The 14,976-nt window shown below is 28.6% G+C and overlaps 2 protein-coding genes across 3 annotated transcripts in view; one reads left to right on the forward strand and one right to left on the reverse strand.

Moving 5' to 3' along the window:
* LOC111626832 (pseudouridine-5'-phosphate glycosidase-like) overlaps positions 1-14,976 on the forward strand; it is a 175,913-nt gene that overhangs the window by 106,428 nt on the left and 54,509 nt on the right. The window lies entirely within an intron of this gene.
* Positions 10,268-14,976, reverse strand: part of LOC111626810 (tetraspanin-9-like) — a 54,401-nt gene continuing 49,692 nt past the window's right edge. For both annotated transcript variants that reach the window (XM_023370316.1, XM_023370317.1), the window contains exon 2: positions 10,268-12,053. In XM_023370316.1, the coding sequence (XP_023226084.1) occupies positions 10,925-11,854 (930 nt within the window). In that variant the 5' untranslated portion in view covers positions 11,855-12,053 and the 3' untranslated portion in view covers positions 10,268-10,924. The remainder of the gene's footprint in view (positions 12,054-14,976) is intronic.

Genomic DNA, 14,976 nt, shown 5'->3' on the forward strand with positions numbered 1-14,976 from the left:
ACTGCTCATAAATATTGATTTAGATTATGCTTTCTTTAGATATATTTCTAATTAATTTTAAGCAACCAGCTTGACTACACGCACGACATCGAGTGGAATCAGTTAATTTACAAAAAAGCTTTTAAAACTTTGTGAAATTATTCTGAAAGAATCATTTTAAGCAGGCAAATGGACGGTAGAGTTGAATAAGGATGATAATGATTAAAGTTGTCTAGTAGCTAACTAATCAGATTACACGTTGCATACAACTAATCAAAAGATAGTGTGGCTTTACTCTGTTTTGATCATCGAAACACTTCGAAAATTCAATAAAGAAGTAATGAACTAATCAAATATGTAAAAAAGTAACCTATACGAATTATCAAATCCGGTTCTACCTAGAAATATTTTTCAGGAGAGAGGAAAATATAAAAGAAAATTTTATTTCAAGTGCATTAATATTTGAACGTAGACTTAATTGAAATAATTTTATGTTAATTTTACGTCATACACGAAATAAACTAAATTAAAAATTCTTCTCTCGTTAGTAGTAGTAATAATTCTTTCCGTGCTTATATTAATTAATTAGTCCAGACAAAGTTGTGATGGGTTAGGATTCGACTTAAAATAAGCTTATTTGCTCCACTATATATAAGAATAGGTTGTAACTTTTTATGATATTCCATTACATGCTTCTTTCAAACACGTTGACTTTGAAATATAAATATATATATATATTTATATTGCATGCATTAATGTGATATGAGCGATCTATCAAGATGGATGCCTACGGGAGGATGTTCTATGGGAAATTGGTCTTATTTAGGCGTTAGACATGTGAAGAAAACCTGGAAAACATGTGGCTAGCGTTATCCCGGTACGAACCCGCGACCAAATACTTGTGTTTAGTGTTTAATGGAGGTGTTAGCCCACCCGTGGTCGAGTGGAGTGGTCTACTTGACCACTGGTGGGCTTTTTAATTCTTGAGTGATTTGTAAAGTATTTCAAATATTAAAGTGTAAAATAATATAATAAATCGAATCTTTATTAATCTGTATTAGTTGTTTACAGATAATTTTTGTTTTATAATTTCAGTTTTTACTATTTAATGGCATAGAATTTCTAAAAGTTTGAAAATGTTTTTAAATTAATGGCCATTAAGTCTTAATGTATGGATTACGTTAGTAAGATATATTAGTAAAGTTAATAATATTTTTTTCTTTAAATATCTTCAGAATATGTTAATTAATATCTAAAATTTCGTTTTTAAAGGATTATAGATAGAGTTTTAAATGGGCACGCGTAGAATCATTAAGAATTAATAGTGTTAGATTGCGTTAGATTAATGGCTAAGTCGTAAGCTATGCATTATAATTAGACCTATTTCGGTGATTTAACATGTCATTGGTAAAGAATGACAGAAATATTCCAAGTCATGTTTAGACAGAATCAATTAATTATTCGAGAATAGTTATAAATAAAAGTTTTTTTTTTAATATCGTTTAATTCTTATTAAAAATATATATAAAGAGCACATTTAAAAATTGATTTTTGCCTTTAAAAAAGGTTAATTTTGTGAACTAATAGTACAGTAAAACCTGTCCTAAACGGAAACTTTCCAAACCGGAAAAGATATTCGGTACCATACAATTCCAGTTTACACGGTTTTTACTGTATTTTTAAAATATAAGCAATTATTTTTATTGATTTGCAAATATCTCCTAATTTACGCAAACAATAAAAATAAAATTAGGTTAATTTATATACTTTTTCGCATATCTACAAAATTTCTAAACGGTATAAATAGAGTTGTGGCCTCATTAATTTTCAACTATGACAGAATTTCTAACTCACCATATTAATGAATCACGAAGGATGACTAACATACCACAACCTTTATTAGAATGATTTAGTGAATGTCACGTTTACCAATAACAAGATAAAATATCAAAAGATTTAAGTTGTAAGCAAAAGACGAGTAAAAGTATAACGTATACATACTATACATATTTCTATACATGCTGGACACTGATAGTTGTAGCGAGTACACACCTGACCAAAGCTGGTCACGTGGAGATATTCGGGTTTTCTTCACTTATATAGCTTCTAAACAGGAGCCAGTTTGCGATAGAAAGTTTTTTCAGGAGGCAGATCTCTTGGCAGATCGCCCACGTGTCGCGTTGCCTCATCCCATTAATCCAATTCAATCTATGGATAACATTTCATAAACTAGTAATTAAAATTTCAATAGAAATCGGTATGCTAATAGCAACTGCTAAATGTGAACGAACCACGAAATTAATTTATTCGAGATGCGTTTAAACTTTGACGCCAATCGAAATACTTCATAACATTGAAATTCTAATCAAATTTAAGATCAGAATTTATTGATCATATAAAAATAGTTCTATTGGACAGACATTAGCATTAAACGCCATTTTTATTGATTATTTTAATAGATTCTATCGATCTTATTATCTTTCCGGGGATTCTTACGATTTGATAATTGGATTTATTCTTTATCGGAAATCGAGCATGAACATGAAATTTTCTTAAATGTTTTATTTTGATGACGTTTCTCGACGATATTATAGGATTGTTACAAGATACTTCTTTTATTATGAAATTAAAGAATATTGCATAGTTTGCAAGTAATCATTTTAACAGACTATCAGATTAAAATGAATATAATGTAATATTGAAATTATGAAATTAGAAAAAAATAATGATTATCCCTTTAAATTAATATCTCTTTTTTTCTGAAAAGTTGTGTGCCTCAATTGAATTATCACTTCTTGAGAAAAACGTCTCTCAGAAATTACAATAGTGAAGCAGAAGAGCCTAGACAATCTACTGCAACTGATATAATTCATAACATCGGAAAAAACATTTGGGTATCTTCCAACAATGATTATCGCTGCCCCTCTGAATTTTTATTTCAAATAATGCTAATAAATCATAAATTTAACTCGTTTCTTAATATATTAATTCAAATAATTTTTATTATTGTTGTTTGTATACAGTAAGGCGACGTGGGCGTGGGGAATGTCTCCCAAGAGGATTTTCTATTTAGTTACAAACGTGAGGAACACCCGAAAAACTGCACATGGCCAGTCCTTTGACCGGGAACCCACGACCCGTGTTCAGTGGTTTTATCTACGCGGCTACTGATGGACATCAATGTATTGACAAATTCATTCTTTGCTTCCAATATTGTTGGGCATATTGCAGTAATAATACTATCGTTGTTAAATGTATCAATATTTCAATTTTTTTTTGTCTCGTAAAAGATATTCAATATCTTTATAAATCTATATGATATATAACGATATGGATAGATAAATAGCTAAGATTTCTAGCATAAAATCTGTTTTTTTAACATAGATAATTTATATCCCAGTAATAAAAACTTTTACTGGCAACACTTTTAATTAGCAAGAACCAAATACGTTTGATTTTCATATCATCAGGACTATAATTTTTAATTAAGAAGTTGCTGGTAAAGGTTTTTATTACTGTTTATCGTTATGAGTAACCAGTTAAGAATATATTTTTGTCTATAAGTATCTTTTAGCTTAAAAATTCTAAAAGAAATGATCTTTAAGACGTTGGTAAAAAGAAGAAAGGATAAATTTAGTTATTAGATTACATAACGATACAACACGGAAAATGTTATATCATTATCAAATTAATCACATTACTTTATAATTATCATGGCGTAATTAAATTTTCTTTATATTTAATTAACTTCAATTTTGGATAAAAGATTTTCTCGGATGAATTAATAAAAAATTTTTATAATTTGTTCCTCCTTCGTTGATTTTATTATATAACACGATTTTTTTAATGATATTTATTACATTTATGATCATATTGCTCTGCTTACATGACTAGCAAGCAATATTTTTAAGTAGTATTAAAGTTTAAAGATAACTTGCAATGAAAATTTTTACAGCTCTCTCTTGATTTTAAGGTGTTTCACTTCGAAAGTTAATAGCTGTAATAACTAATATTCAAATTTTATACATCAATAATCTTTAAAACTCCAGTTTATAGTGACAATGAAAGCGTGGGAAGTTCCAAGCTTTCATTTATTATTTTTTTAAGAACGAATTTAATTATTTTATTTAAATGACTAAATTAAACATTCAAACTTTCATTATTTTAATTAGCGGATTAAGTAAATATATTATATATTTATATATTATATATATAGTAAAATATTTAAGGAAAGTGTTAAATAAATTTTAAAAGCTGTGTCTTCAAACAATTAATATATTATTAAACAATCAAAGTCATTTATTTAGTACGTGATTTATATTAGGCCTATATACTGTATACCTTGTATAATAAACAGTACATATCTGTATATCTAAAAAAAGTAAAACGTTAGTGTTCCACTATTTTGTGTTTTTTCTAATAAAAACTTTTATTTATATTATCTGTGCTATACTGTATGTATTTATTTAAATACATATTATATATAAAATAATTTTTATACTATTTATCCATGTATCCATGTATAGCCTATAGACAGTCATAAAAGAATCAGTATATACTTAGGTTATTGAACTTGAAGTTCAACACCCTAAGAATATACTGTATATTATAAAAATATGATTTTATGATAATCTAAAAGTTTCAAACAACATTTTCGGAAAAATTCGCAATTATTAAAATTAATATACAACAACAGAAGCAAACTGTTTCCATACTTGCAAAAAATATACATATTAGAATTACTTTTATTCTCAAAATAAACAGAAACAAAAAAATAAGAATTCATTAGAGTATTACTCTCTTGCCAAGTAGTGTGTTGCATCAAGTGTTTAGAATAGACTACTCTCGTTAATTGTTTTAAATCTTTTTTATCTGTTTTGAAGGAAAATCTAAATATATACAATATAAATGATTATATGTTGTCCTGCAGATATTATTGAGTGTAAATTTTTTATCTTTATATATATATTTCCATTTTTCCTTTCAGCTGATGAAAGTCAGTAAAAAATGTTTACTATGAATATTTTAAGAGTGTAATAAACTTGTTTATTTTATACAGTGATTCTCGACTGGTGTGTCGCCAACTTCTCATAGAAGTGTCACAAAATTTTAAAAAATAATTCAGGAAATGCTAATTGTTTCTTTCCTTTTCAATGTTATTTATATACTTTTTATGCGGGAATAAAAATGCATATCTACATCGCCTTTCATTGATACACATTATACATACGTTGGTATGTCAGTGTTGGTGTATTGGTATATTCGTATAACGAGCGTAAATTGTACGTGCCATCAGCACATAAACGTTGAAAACCAGTGTTTTAAGGTATTCCAAAAGTGTCTAAAATATGACGGATGATAGAATTAATTAACACGACTTATCATATTAAAACAAAACATTTTAGCATAAAATCTACTCAAATATAAAATAATTTATAATGAAAGTTCTAAACACGTAATAATTGTTTGATTTAATTTATTCTATAATAAAGTGTATTGAATTTTTCGAGTAAAAATTAATTTATATCTTCCTGCATCGCTTCATCATAAAAGATTGATTAGTTCAGCTCTTCTGACTTTCTACAAAATATATGCTTTTGTGATCTAACATCGTAAGACAATCAATTTGTGGTTCAATAGGTAAAAAAAGAAACAACACCATTAATTTATTAAATGAGCTGGATAAAAATGAAGATCGAAAGAATTGATTAAATGAGCATTCTTTTTTAGAAGTTTTTTTAATTACAGAGAGATGTTTACAATTAAATGCTGTTATTTTTTGAGTTTTTCGGTTAAAAAATTATTATTCTGCGCAAAAATTAAAAAAAAAAAACATATTTTAATATTAAAAAATTTACTTCAATCTCTTAAATTTACTTGAGTAAATCAAAGTTATATTTTTGTAGCTTAAATCTAATTAAATTAGGTACTTTAGAAAAGTTTTATTATAAAAATATTTGAAAAATAATTGTAAAAGCTTCTCATAAGATCAATTTTATTGAGTAACTTTTTATTAGACCAAAGTCTGAATCAGTTTTGATTTTCCAATTTTTCTTTCGCTTTTAATTTTATAAGTTTCAGAAAATTTTTATTGTATAAAAGAGGTTAGCTGCAGATTTTTATTATATAATAATTTTCCATTTATTATTGCAGTGTTATTATTTTTTAAAAATATTTTTAATGATTAGAAGGAAAACGAAATCAGAATATTTTGATTTTTATTAATTTCAAATAAGATTTTTAAATTGCAGTTTATAATATTTAAGATCTTTAAGGTCACGATCAATTAATAATAAAAATAATTAGAAAAATTACGATTAAAATTGTTACATTTAATATATTGAAAATAATTTTATTGTCTTATTTTTTTAAATTTTGATGCTAGCTACATGATATTGGACTATGTACAGTACAGTCAAACCTGTGAACAACGGCCACTGACGGGAAGATAAAAAAATGATCATTGTTTGGAAGTTATTTTTGTATGCATTTCAAACATAAACGTTCCCGAAAATGGCCACCTTTTTGAGCTGGTCGCCGTTGGGAGGTGGCCGTTATTGATGCTTCGACTGTATATAAATATAAGTTATTTCCAGTTTCCGCATCCATTCTTTAACAGCTTAATATCTCAGGAAAAAGGAAAATCGCGGAGAATATATTTCAAAATATCAAAATAAGGAAGGCATATTTTATTTGAAGATTTGAAATAATGCTTCAGAGAGAAAACATTTTTCTAAAGCATCGTATCTTATTTTCCTCTCCATTTTGTTTTTGTTTTTGTTTTTTGTTTATTTATATATATATACTGTACATTTATAATCTAAACTTTTCAGTTTCCGGAAAAAATCTCAGATTTTTTCGATGAGATCAAATATTTAAATACTATTTTACTACTTTATTAACACGGTTAACGTGTTTAAAAATAAAATGTTCAATATTTAAATAGGTTATTAGTATAGAATTTGAATGATAACGTTAATTTAAGCATAAAGGTCTGATAGAAAATTATATAAAACGATGAAATAACCGTTGAAAGAAATTGTGAAATTGGTAATTTTCATATAAGACATTTAAGTATTAAAAAATCTCTTCTGTAATTATTTATTATATATATATTTTTTATATAAACAACGTTTTATTGATACATTGGCAAGGTTTTAATACTTTGGTTAAATTTAATTAAACGAAACAACTGTAATTCTAAAAAATTATATCTATATCGTATAGAAACACTATATATATTTATATATATATTTATATATTTAACAACAGTTCCTCTATTATAATAGGTTTACAAGTTTTACATTATAATGGTTTCGTGCTTATTCGAAATCCAAATCGGTTTTCAGTATAAACAGAATCAAACACGGATACAGTTTTATTTCGAATGGAATTAATAATTGTCGCAGTTTAGAACATATAAGTTAGGAGCGCAGCCGCTAGAGATTTAATGTACTTCCATTAAACACAGTCGATTTTGTTTAATTACAATTAAATATGTAAATAATTTAATCGTATCTGCGCCCAATACAAAATCTGAAAGTAAAAAGAATAGTCTACCAATTTCCCAACCGGTCCCAATTTTAGTTGTTTATCCAACGTTTCGTATATTTTCTGTAAATGTTAATATCGTAGAAAAAAGAAAATATTTTACTGGAAATAAATGAAGAGATGACGAATCTTCAAGGTCAACCGCACGCTCAGTGTCAAACGGGATCGATCATTACTCGGCAACCTTACCCCCGACACAGGATTTGCACGTGCGTTGCTATGGCGAAACAGAGTTTCTCCAAGACCTCAATCGAACAAAATTTTCTAGCACATTTTAGAATCTTTTTAGAAGATAGAATTCTAAAATATGTGTTTACAGTCGAGTTTTCGATTGTAAATTTTTGGTGCTAGAAGTTTTATTTATTATTATTTTTGTTTTAAATATGAATTCCTCTTTCAGTTATTCGACTTATATCAGTCGAAAGTTTATCTGAGGATATTCGTGCTTGTTCAAACAAATGAAATAATTACAGAAAATAAATCAATGGACAGAACAGGCGCAGTAGTAATTGAATTAGATAATGGTTGGCCGATACTAGAAATCGGCTATAACAATGAAACAGAGATAATTTTCTTTGTTTTTAATGAATATTCTTTCGAAAGAATCGCTATTCTGAGAAAATTTGCCCGATAAGAAGTATTGTTAAGAATTAATGAAATTCTATCTTGTTTTCCCCATTTTTATTTCTTCCTATTATTATTACAACAAGCTATTTTAATTAATATTTGTTTCGCTCTCGAAATAAAAAGAAAATTAAATGCGAAACTCATAAAAGAAAATTTTTTCCAAGACAAATCACGCATCGATTTTGATAACTTTGAATATTCTGCATAGCCAGAGACCCGTAAAGAGTAATTTTGGCCAGGTTCTGACGCTTCGTCAAATATAAGCTTATTAAACTAAACTTTCTATTAGACAAGTTATTAGTTTTTGCATGTTATAGGCCCTACTAGAGATCGATTGACGATTACTTTCAGTGACGATAAAAGTCTGGAGACAAGAAATTAATGACAAGGAACGAGAGAACGAAATGAAGAATAACCTTACCACGAAGGACAACATTTATATTGATTACAGTGAATTTCTTTCTATCGGCAATTCAAAGAAACAAAAAGTCACACAATACAGATAACGAGAATACAAATGGATATTTTAAATCGAATATCCAAAAATACGAAAAGTCAATATTCCAGGAAGATTCCACGTAAACTGATTTTATCGGATGTCTATCCCGATTTTTTAAGCACAGAAATTTTGCTAATTATTTTATTTTTTCAGAAAATTTACAAATATATAAATATATTGTACGAAAATATTATATAAATTTTATTGGTTAATAAATACTTCGTATGACAATTTTTAATACTTCTACGAACGACAATAGGGAACTGAGGAATAAAGTATCGTCTCTCTAATGGCCACTCTTTTTAAATCGTGAAATAAACTATAAGGGCTATTTATAGAAATGATATTTTTCAAAATAATTATTCTTCAATGTAACATGATATACAAATGATTATTATTCTTTCGTTTTAAGTAGAAATCTAATCAATCTTAGAAAGATATCTTTTCCCTTTTTTCTCTAAATGTTGTATTAATGGTTATTAAATAACATCTAGAAAAATCTACTCCTATTAAACAAAATGGAGTTGCTAAACCAACTAGCCGCATTAATTGTCAATTAAATATTCCTAAGAAATATTCCAAGAGTTTATTCGCTAAGCAATTTACTATATGTACAAACATCTGGAATTTTTCATTCGAACAAACATATTTTGTAATTAATTCGGCCATTTGTTTCGATGCTTCCGATGCTCTTTTTTAATTTTTTTTTAAATAGAAGTTCATCCTTTGGATCTGATTTTTTTTCCTTTGGAAAACAGGTTTTAATACAGCTTAATGCATTATGTAAGAAGAACGATAAAATATTCAATTATTTTAAATAAAACTAAAAAAAATGTCCATGTGAAGTCCCGTTGACTTTTAAACCATTGGATGACGTTTTCGAATATAAATTTGTGTATTGAATTTTAAATGAATAGAATATTTATTCTGTAGACTTTTCACAATAAATAAAATAAGCAAAAATATAAATGTCTATCAACGCAATACACGCAAACTTGTTGTCAGCTTGACAGTCTGACACACACACACACACACACACACACACACGCAGACAAAAAGCATAGTAGTGATTTTAAACGTGATTCTGATGTTTTGATAAATATTCTATTAACGCTTATTTTTTATTTTTTTTGTTATATTAAAGTGGCAAAAATCACAGAACACGAATCATCCGGACACATTTCCTTTATTTGACTAGTTGTTTGTTCCGCTTCGTGTTTAATTCTAAACAGCTGCATGCTATTATCCAATGGTGGAAAGCCATCTTGAGAAAGAATCTATAAACAGCCAATTTGCCGTTCTTGCATGTAATGTGTGTAAGTGTATGTATATATATTTTTAATATATATATACATACATACAATATTTATGTGTATATATGTTTATATAGTTACAATATGTATGTAGACAGATAGATATACAGGTATTATTATACAGCTTTTTTACTTTTTCTTTCAAATCACAGATTGTGTATTGGGTACGGAAGAAGGGGTGGGAAGACCATCGTGGGTCATATAAGCCGAAGTTGCAACTTTGATCCGTTCCATTGAAAAATCTCGGATATAAGAGATATGTCTGCTAAATGATAGGAGAAAATGTTAGGAATAAATGTTTTTTTTTTTCTTTCTTTCCTACAGACTGACTATAATCGAGAATGGACGAAGATCGTATCGTCTTTTGTAGAATACATGACTATTACTAAATCTATCAGACTATGTTAATACTGCTTTCAATTCGCAAACAGGAAATACTTTGAATGAGGAGGACATTTCTGGTCGATTTCTTGTAGGAACAGGACCAAATATTCTCCAAAATTGGGGTCCCTTTTTGATTTCGTTGTATACAGTTTTAAAACGCTAACATCTCTCTTCCTCTTTCTCCGCTTTAATTCTATTAAAGATTTCACTACGGTCGTAGTATAGAAGTGAGTGAAAAGCACTTGTGTCAAGTAATTTTTGTTGCAAATAAGAAGTGAATATACAAAACTATTCCTTAAGAAGTTGATCTTAAGAAGAAGGCAAATCGACTCGTTTCCTTCAGTTCTTTACAGTGTCCAAGTTAATACTGACAAATGTGTGATCAGGAATAACAGATATAGAAATAAACATAGATTCAGTTCAAATGCTTTATTAGTATTTATTTTGCTATTTCTAGTGGAATTAATATGTAAAAGGAATTTATTTTAATGCAAGAAATGATATTTTAGTTAAGAATAATAGGGGATAGAATTTATCTGTTAATCTGACCATCAGTTGTCGGTATTAAAACTTAAACAGGACACGAATTCTTGACATCGCGTTCATTGTTATTTCCATTCAAAGGTTCTGTAATCACATAGTTGGGATGAGTAGTACAATTATTGGTCACGTGGGTAGCATCCGGTTTTATGATCTGACTTTCGAGACCCACTATAGGTGACTGATCGTCCATATCTTTCAGAATTCGTATTTTTTGAATCATTTCTTTGATTTCATACCTGAGAATGCCGAGGAAACAGAGTTTTAGAAAAGCAATGACACAGAATCCAAGCACCGATAACATATCCGCGTTATGTTGCAACCATCGACGTACAGAATTATAACAACCCTGTTGATATATTATGTCATCGCGATAAGTTTCCACACAACTCTGATTCAGATTAGAGTCCTGAAAGACGTTGTAATGTCTACAGCAACTTCGAGGGACCACCTGGTGCTTGGCACTCTTGTGCATAATCCAACTCGTATAATTATAATCGTGAGGATCGCTTACACCGCAGCACTTTGAATCAATTTGGATTTGGTCCCAAAGATGTTGGAATTCCACATCGATACCATAATCTGATAGAAGCCTCGATCTGAGATCGCTGCGTAAATTTGTGGTCAAATGTTGATATCGAAACAACCATACCATGCCAACGATGGCGTCCCCAAAAAGCAACACCAACATCAGCGTCCAGTAAATAGTTAGAAGCCGTTCGTTCATCCTTAATGCCCCAACGCATCCAATAGCTTGCAAGATTCCACCCTGAAGAGCTAGCGCGAAGTAAGCGTAAATGAGAGTGGGTTGATGGAGCTGAATAGATGGGAAGAGAGCCAGGCGGATATCGGTAATGACCCACACAGCAAGAACGATAAAGATCAGAACGCTCACTAATAAGATGAGATTACAACAATAGATCCATAACCTATAATACCTCATTGCTTGGTTGAGGAACATCGAGTCGGGGTAATTGGTGGGTGGATAGGAAAGACTTGGGGTTAATTCAAGTGGCGAAAAGGACACCTGGCCAGCCAGTGTCCGTCGCTGGTTCAGACATCAACCGGTCGCCGACAGTTGATGGGAAGACGATCGAAGCCCATCTGTTCGGAGGTTGTACCAGCCGACTAAAGGTCATAGGTCACTGCACGTTCGTTACCTAAAATACAAAAAGCATAACATTAACATACATTTTAGTAAGACTTGACCAGCATTAAGTCTATACAGTATTTTAATTTAAGACATACAAAATTAACATTTAGGAAGTGAGGTTATGCAAACATAAAAATCAAATTTATTACACGTATTAAACTATATAATAAATTATAGTGTCGTACGCAAGTTTAAACTTATATTTCGTATATGTGATAATGTAGAAAGTTTATCTACTTTTATATCTATTATTGGCGTAGACAGTATATTTTGAAGTCAGATTTTATTAGTTTAACGAAAGCAGTAATATGTTCACAGTGTCGTTCGGATGAATTAGAAATTATCCTGACTACTATTAATTCTATGGGTCTTGTTTAAATTTTATTGTTTGATATTTACTTTGATTGTTTATCTTATAAATCGATATACTTCGAAGTAGACGTAAATCTTTCGGAATATCTTTTTATTGTAAACGTAAAAGAAATGCAAAGTATCACGAACCAAACAATAAATTCTAAGTAATGTTCTAAACGAAATTTTATGTTCGACTTCACACTTTTCGAGAGTTTTTGTCCACAGTCGAATAGAAAAATAAGGATGAGACTATTTTAAAAGTAACGCTGTACGCTCTATCATCAGAATTCAATAAAAGATTCCCCTGTTTTAATTAATGGAAAGATTTTTGATAAATAGATTTAAAAGCATTTTTAATATTTTCGAACAAATTTTATGAGATTTCAAAATAAATCGTAGAAAAACATGAAATGCAATAAATTTATCTTCATGGATAATTAATTAATGGTAAAACACTAAAATAAATCCTCTTCGATATTTCACTTAGCATTCGTTGACTGAAAATCCCTCTCGTTATAGAGACTAATCTCCCGAAATTATCATAATTAATATATTTTTATTTGTTTCTTTTCGATAAATCTCGTATAGATTTTCCGTCATTGTACAGTATGTGATCTGCGAAAGATCTCGTGGATTTAATAACTAATCATTTCACAATTAAGTAAGACGAAAGAAATTTTCTCAGATTACGTAAAATAAACATCGTAAAATACACTTTTCAGAATTGTTAGTTTTTCGCATAATCATTTTATGATTATTACAAGGTAAATTTATTCACGTTATAAAACATACCAGAAACATACCATAAATTTTATCAGAAACGTTCCTGATTTAATGGAACAAACTAAGCTAATTACATTTACATTGGTTTTGCATTTAAAATATTTTTAATTAAAAAATACTGCAAAAGATTAATTTCTCTGCTCAGGAGAAAATCTAACTCTGATAAGTTTTTAAAAAAATTCGTCACTACAAAATGCTCGACGTATTAAAAATGTACATCTTAAAACATGCATTATCAGTAGTTAATTGCTACTTTGAAAATAAAATTAAGATTATTATAAAGAATATTTAAAAGATTAGTCTGTATTTATTATAAGAAATTTAAAAAAAAATCTCTTTTCCTATGTTTTTCGCGTACTGAAAGTTGAAAACGTTTATGTTGCACGCTTGCCAAATGAAATGGCCCTCATTGCATTTTCATTTATTGCAAAATTATTTCTTTATTATTATATTTACTAGTTATAATTTTATCTAAATCCCTTTGCACACGAGTTTACCTATTAAACTTTTTTTATGATTGCGTCGTATTATGTCACCTTCGTGAGTATATATATAATAGTAGTAATATTCTCTTCAAGTTAACAATTTAAATAAAAATGCCAATTAAATGTAATATATACGAATTAATAAATGAAGAGCACGCAATCTATACTTTCAAGTTAATAGGCCTATCGTGAGGGAAAAACCAGTTTTTTTTTTATTTCAAAGCTATTTAAGCCTGTATCTTAATTTGAACAGTCCGAAACTTTGTTTTTAAAATTAAGTATTGTAATTATATTTCGTTTTTTATTACCCGAATATTTTCTTGCAGCTCTTTCTCAGCTTTCTTGCAACGGCTGAAGTAAGTTGTCTCTTAACTCTAACGATTTTTCTTCTATTCATTTTACTTATATAATGGATTGATTTGAAAATAATGTTTCCCCCCATTGAAAAGTAGAATAATTTGATCGTAAGGAAACATTAAAAATCGATGATAAATACTATGTTACCGTTTCATTTAGGAGACAGTTAACAACATGCGCAATAGCACTTTCTATAAATATTCTCAATCGATCTGCCATCATCATTTCGAATACATCATCGGCCGAATAATTGACATACGAAAGAAACTAAAATGAAATGTCCCGACGGAGCGAATCCATAAAATTTACCAGTAAAGGCCGTAAAAGAACACGCATAAACATTTTTTCTTCCAACTTAAATATCCTGATTTGTTTTCATTCGTTTCTGTTTTTATATTCGCAAAATTCGAGAAAGAAAAATATAAAATTTAATTTTTATGACGCGCCATGTTTTTTTTATTTCTTTCATTTTATTTTTCGAAAGTAATTCGTGGACTACTACTTTCAAACAACGCGTGAACTTTCGACTTTTGACCGATTAAACCAGCAAAAAAATTTCAAGTAAAAAACTTACAAACAAGAAAGGAAAAAAATAATCATAACAAATAGAAAAAAAAATTATCCTCGTTATTTAGGGATTATGTAAAAATCCGTTTTTTTTAATAGGATGCTATATTCTTTGTTGGAATGTATTGTATTTCTTGCCTACGTCGTTACCTTTGAAGAATTAAAATAAACAAATAAATAAATAAAAATCAGAAATAAAAATATTTCTTTATTCTCTGGACATTTAAAGTTATTATAGCAATTTTTTTCTTCGATAAACTAATGGATTTCTCTAATATAAAAAATAAAATAATATAAATTTAACGTTATACCCACGCTTACAATTTTTCTGTACAATAAATCGCGATTTATAGAGTTGAAAACGACGGGAAGCAGCGAAATATA

This window comes from Centruroides sculpturatus, unplaced genomic scaffold (assembly GCF_000671375.1).
Source record: "Centruroides sculpturatus isolate CEXI.00-Female unplaced genomic scaffold, Cexi_2.0 scaffold280, whole genome shotgun sequence".
Classification (NCBI taxonomy): domain Eukaryota; kingdom Metazoa; phylum Arthropoda; class Arachnida; order Scorpiones; family Buthidae; genus Centruroides; species Centruroides sculpturatus.